The following is a 6,000-nucleotide window of genomic DNA, read 5'->3' on the forward strand; positions in this document are numbered from 1 at the left end:
AGAAATACAAACAAAGATCAATAAAATTCATGCTATAGTAGGTTACTTTGACTAAATTGGGAAAAATAAAGTGCCTTAAGTTTTTTAACATCAAATCAATAGCAAAACAGTAAAAATATAGAAAATGCTCTTCAAAATCTCTAGTTTTCTCGTTAGCTCTATCCAAAAACGTGTTTATCATTTTTCCTCTCATTTTGTTAAACAACTCATGTGAAGAGCTAAAACACTAAGTAGCTCTTTGATACTCAAGAAAATGACACTAAGCATGAGGAGTCATAAATTCCTAAATTTTATAAAACAGATCCCTCCAACCGTTATTAAATAAGATAAATAACCTCATAAATGTAAAAAAAATTTAAATACATCTCAACATATCTATTAATCATAACACTAAAATCTAAATACTTCCAACAAATCAATAATAAAATTACATAGAAAATCTTCCTAAAATACTTTTTAAAAAATTCAATAAATTCTTAACCAGTATCTGTTATGCCAATCCCGCAAAATTCAAGGATTTTCCCACTAAACATTGAAGAATGCCTGCCTTTGTATTAGCATAACAGCATGTTGTTCCCAAAATGTTGAGCCTATTTTGCCCAATATCTTGAAGATTTGAATTCAATATATTATCTTATCAAACTGCTGTGAAAAAAAAAAATTGTTCTCTCCTTGTAATATACTGTTATCTTTTGAAACATTGATTAACAAAATTGTGTTCTTCATGTTCAGCCTGTAATTGATCCAAAAGTAATTGTTCATGTGCTTCAGAAATTGAATTAATATCAATCTTAACGTAATAATTCTCCAACTTCTGTTCTAGCAAAAGGATGAACTTCAAATCCAATATCAGAACTTGAATCACTATTCATATGACTATCACGATAGACAGAATTGATTGCGCTCTTTTTACCCATCTTTTAAGTATAGAGAAAATCCTAGAGATTTCTACAGAATCATTGGCCTTGAAATTCCAGTAGTTGCACTTTTTGAAATTGGCAGTAGAATTTCATTTCAGCCAGTCATATTTCCTGATTAAGGAACATTTCAAAATTGGACTCGGATTCCCGGCAACACCAATATTTTCTATTTTTCCTCTTCGAGGCTGTTTCAATTCTGATGGTAAAAATCCTTCATCAATTGCACAAGAAAATTGATAAGAAGAATTTTAGCCCATACAGGAATTTTTATTCCTTTTACTTGTTTGGATAAAAAATAAAAATTACTTAGAGTAGTGATCATCCCTCCATTTCCTTCGAAATTCTAAATTTCTGATTCCTCCAAAGTTGGGGAGAAAAAGGAGGAAAGGGAAAGAGTTTAAAAGTTTCTAGGAAAATATTTATTCTATCTTTACTTTCTAACTCATCAGTTTATCAATGAAGGGTATTGATGACTATTTTTTGTAAACAATTCTTTTTTTTTCTTTTATTAAATTAAATTAACAAAATATTACAACAATCCTTTTAATTCCTTTCCTTGTCCAGATTTTTAGTTATTCAAACAAGGGAAACACTTTTATTTTGTTTTCCTTTTAAAAACCACTATTTTCCTTTTCTAGAAATAGTGTAAGCACCATTTCAGTTAGAAACTATTTGTTAGTACAGCAAACCATAAGTACCCACAATTGAAAAGAACAGGATTGCCATGAAACCACCACTCCTTTTTAAACAACACTCTTCTTGCTTCTTGTTCAAAAGCAGTGGTAAATAGAAACAAAGAACTTAACATACATGGGATTTCAAATGCCAACAGCCCAATTTTTACTCTTATCAATCAGAAGATGCTTTGCAGCTTGCCACCTAAATCTACCAATTCAATGATAACCTCCACATCTATGTTAAAGTCATACCTAGATTTCTTCTAGTCCTATACTAGTATGTTGGTATCATTTCCTACTTTTGTTGCATTTTCGATTCATCACGGTACCATCAAATCTTAACACCAGAAATATTCCTAAATTAGTAAATTTCCCGTCAAAATTACCTCATCAGCATTAGATTATTAAGGCCTGATTTTTATACCACACTGTTTTATACTTCCATTGCCAAGAAAAATCAAAATAAGAAAAAGTTGCCACATAGGCAACAATGCTGCTTCACTGTTACAGCACCGCTTGCTACCAAGCATAGATGTTGCTGATTTCCCTTATGCCAAAGTATTGTTACCTCCTGTTCATAAAGAAAAATTCCATGCATAGTTTGAGAATATGTAATATGGTTCATTGAGGATCACCTCTTCCCGACATTGCTTGTTAATGACAACCTCTGATTGCTGCTTCTTGATAACACAAGAAAGATAGAAAACCAGAAATCCAGCATCTATAAAATATATGTTAATTATGGAATTTATTTAAGATTTAAGTCAGAGTGTCCGCAAATATGTCATCTTTCATAGTCAACTCTCCAGTAGCATTAAGAAGTCTCTCTTCCAATACGAATACTGGTATAAATCATAGTTCTTTTCCTTTAACTCTGACACTAAACTAAGTAGAGTTTATATCACATAGATGCTGAGATAGAAAGATTCACTTAGTCCTCGGGCTGTGAACCACTGTCACTCGTATGGATGTATGTACCTCCATGCCTAGAAGAGAGCTTTCACTGGGGATTCAAAAAAGATGGGGGTGATATTGGCATGTATTCCCCACGGATAAATTCCATTGAGAGTGTACATTCGTTTACCTCTATTCTTATACTTGGCATTCACTATCATAAGACAGCCTTGGTATTCCTCCCACCTTGATTTTTTTTAAAGACAATGGATTTTCTGCTAATAACAGATTCTATTCCGAGAAAAGCATCTCAAAAGAGAAAAATCACCCTTATCTTATAGTCTTTCCCTCAGCTATTTTAAAGCATGTACACGTGACATCATTGCCACCAGTTCATTTTATAAAGGATTTCAACCATCTAATAATTAAGATATTTATAGATTTTAAAATGAATTAAGCAAATGAAATTCATTTGTTCCTAGCAAAGGAATGAATAGAAGTTTCTTTCTCCTTTTAAAATCTCTTTCTTTGAGTAGCATACAATGGTTTTTTAACGTTTTCTGATCATACATTTGCAACTTTGTTGCAGTCTCTTGTTACACACAGGATTTACATACAAGCTACAGGTTCAATAACTTATTCTATGTTAACTGTTGCCATCTTTTTTTCAATTCTTTTTTATCCACTTCTCATGAATTTCTATTCATATATTTGTTGCTTTCCAGATGATCAATTTACTGTCAGTGAGCATCAAGATCTTTCTGTTTATTTATCAGAATGGTTACTGCCACCACTAGATTCCTTGGACAAATTTGTGGTGAAGGATGTAAGAAATGATTATCGGTTTAGAACATGTTTCAGGTAGAGGGCCATACATGTGGATAATTCTGTAATTGGTCACATGCAGGAAGGCATCTTCATTGTTTCCTGAAGTCTGTTTTAGGACAAATGGAATAAGATCCACCTGCCTCAGCCCTCTTATTTCGTGATCTCTCTTATGGTGCTATGCCCAAATTAATGTATGAGATGATTTCTTCAATGCTTATATTTCTGCATATAGATGGCCACACAGGTATTTTTTTTTTTCTTCTTCATACTTGTTTCTTGGAAGGAAAATATGTTGTTAGGATTTTAAGCATCTTTACTGGTTTTAAAAAGCCTAATAAGCAAGTGCTTTTATCATCTTATTCTCTAAAAGCTTTGATTAATTTCTTTGGGAAAATTCTTAAAACGATTAGCTCTAGTACAAAAGGTTACTACATTCTAAAATTCTATCAAAATACTAATTATGTTTAACATGTCAAAAGTTAGCAGAGCCAAATGGAATGTCGAAAATGTCCGACCTACCGCTATGGATATTAATTCAAAATTCATTAAGTTTTTGGGTATTATATGGTAAACACTACGATTTTGTGGACTGGTTGGAGTGTTCTAATCCCACCTTTATGGTTACCAAAAAAAAATGCCGTTTTGTCTCTTTCCAAAAACTTGGGAATGAGCTTCTTGATCAGTTATTTAGCTAAAAGAGCTTTTGTGGTTAAAATATATTACTAACCTCGAAGTATAGTGTAATTAACTGCTTGGTTCTCTTTAATAACTTATGTAACACTAATAAATTTTTTTCAAAATTTATTACCTTATTTGTTTCAAATATAGAATTATGTAATAAAACTTGTAATGTAATGATACAATCAAAACTGTAATCATGATAATGTCTCACCTACACCATCAATTATATAAAATACAATTAATTGCATTACAAAATTATTAAACCTAATCAAACATATTTTAAGTGGTAATATGATAAATCTTCTAGATTAATCACCTATTTCTAGTTATTAGTTCTTTGCTAGTAGTCTGTAAGGATTCTGACATTAAACTGAAAGAGGATGACATTTTAGACTTATTATAACAGCTAATGACATGGATCATATTTATGCGCAGAAGGAGCTGAAGGTGGATGATATGGTTTTGGATCTTCTATTGGTTAGTCTTTAAGTATGCCTAAGGAAGAATCCTAGTAGGCTGCAAGGAAGCAAGAAGTTGTTGATAAAAAGGTTTTAGCAAAGGAAGACAAATCACATAATGAATAGACCTCGGTACACTTGATGTTTGGATTTGAGTCAATTGGAGAAAGTCCTAAAGGATCGATCTAGGTCTAGGAAAATGAAAGTATTGCTTGTATTTGGTTTAGTCCTCATTGTATTTTTATTTGAATTCGTATCTGAAATCTTTGTATTAATCTTGACCTGTGTAATTAAAATGAGTTGCTTAATCTCACTTTTATTCCACCTTGACTTTTTTAAAATGGAGATTCAATTAATATAAATTGAAGTAGGAACTGAATGTTTGTCCAAAAGAAGAATTGATGTATAGATGAGAGCTGAGATAAAATATAAAACAGAAAAATGTTAAAAGAGTGATAAAAATAAGATGTGATAAAAGTAAAGTGCAATCTCAAGTAATGCTAGAGTAGGGATGTGTTGATTTCTTATTTTTTCCATCCTATTTTTTTATAAATTTTTTGTTATATTAGAATCTCTTTCTTTTATGCAGATGTTTTTTTGATTATTTGGTACCTAATTACGAAATTACATTGATAGCCCTTACTCATGTTCGAATTTGTCTGAGAGCTAGATTTGTCTCATTTTTTCCTTGCCTTCAGCTTTCTTCAAGTTAATTTTTGCTATTTCAAGAGTTTGCTAAGCTTTTTGTAGATCAATGTCACTACTTTTCTCATCATCATTTATTAAAATAGTAATCTTATAAATTCATCCTTCGAAAGAACCGGATATGATAATTTTTCATCATCCAATTCGGGTAAGAATTAACCAAACTAAATGAAGACATAAAAAAAAAAATCTATATGTTATCCACACGTATATCAATGATTCTACCTATAACAAATAATTTACTTGATTTCTGATTATAAAGTTGTCGTAACTAAGGAAGGCTTACAGCAAAACATAGAACCAAAAACTGTAGTTGATGGCAACACACACAAAACAAACCTAGATTTTGACCATCTAAAACCATTTCAAATCCCTCCACCATTTTTCCAAAAAATTTACGCAATTAAAGAAGGAAAGAGAAGATAAGGAGATCTTAAAAACTTTTTGCAAAGTCGAGCTAAATATTCTTTTACTTAATATAATTAAGCAAGCACCTCGATATACCAAATTTTTAACGAAGCTGTGCACCAACAAGAAAAAGCTTAGTTGCAATGAAAGGGTAAGTATAAGGAAAACTGTTTCAGCATAATTAAAAGGAAACTACATCCTAAATGCAAGGATCAAGGTATGTTTGCTATTTCATGCAAGATAGACACTTTAAAAATAAAGGCAGGCATGTTTAATTTATCATAAATGTCATATCTTTGTCCATTTATTCAAGGTTAAATGTTAGTCCATTAAAAGAAACAGGTGTTATAATTTAGTTACTTGATATATCGATTGTTTATCCTGAAGGAATTCTAAAGGATGTACTTGTCAAAGTTGGTAATCTCATTT

General features: G+C 31.1%; 1 protein-coding gene across 5 annotated transcripts in view; it reads left to right on the top strand.

The window, feature by feature from the left end:
• Positions 1-4,766, top strand: part of XRCC2 (homolog of X-ray repair cross complementing 2 (XRCC2)) — a 68,056-nt gene extending 63,290 nt beyond the window's left edge. For 2 of the 5 annotated variants that reach the window (XM_022040858.2, XM_022040861.2), the window contains 2 exons: positions 3,081-3,117; positions 3,217-3,546. In XM_022040858.2, coding sequence (XP_021896550.1) covers positions 3,081-3,117; positions 3,217-3,356 — 177 coding nt within the window. In that variant the 3' untranslated portion in view covers positions 3,357-3,546. Of the gene's footprint in view, positions 1-3,080; positions 3,118-3,216; positions 3,547-4,435 lie in introns of those variants that run through there. The other 3 variants (XR_015821577.1, XR_015821576.1, XM_022040859.2) reach the window with 3 other exon arrangements.
• The last annotated feature ends 1,234 nt before the right edge of the window (positions 4,767-6,000 follow it).

This window comes from Carica papaya, chromosome 6, assembly GCF_054855325.1.
Source record: "Carica papaya isolate Zhongbai chromosome 6, ASM5485532v1, whole genome shotgun sequence".
Lineage (NCBI taxonomy): Eukaryota > Viridiplantae > Streptophyta > Magnoliopsida > Brassicales > Caricaceae > Carica > Carica papaya.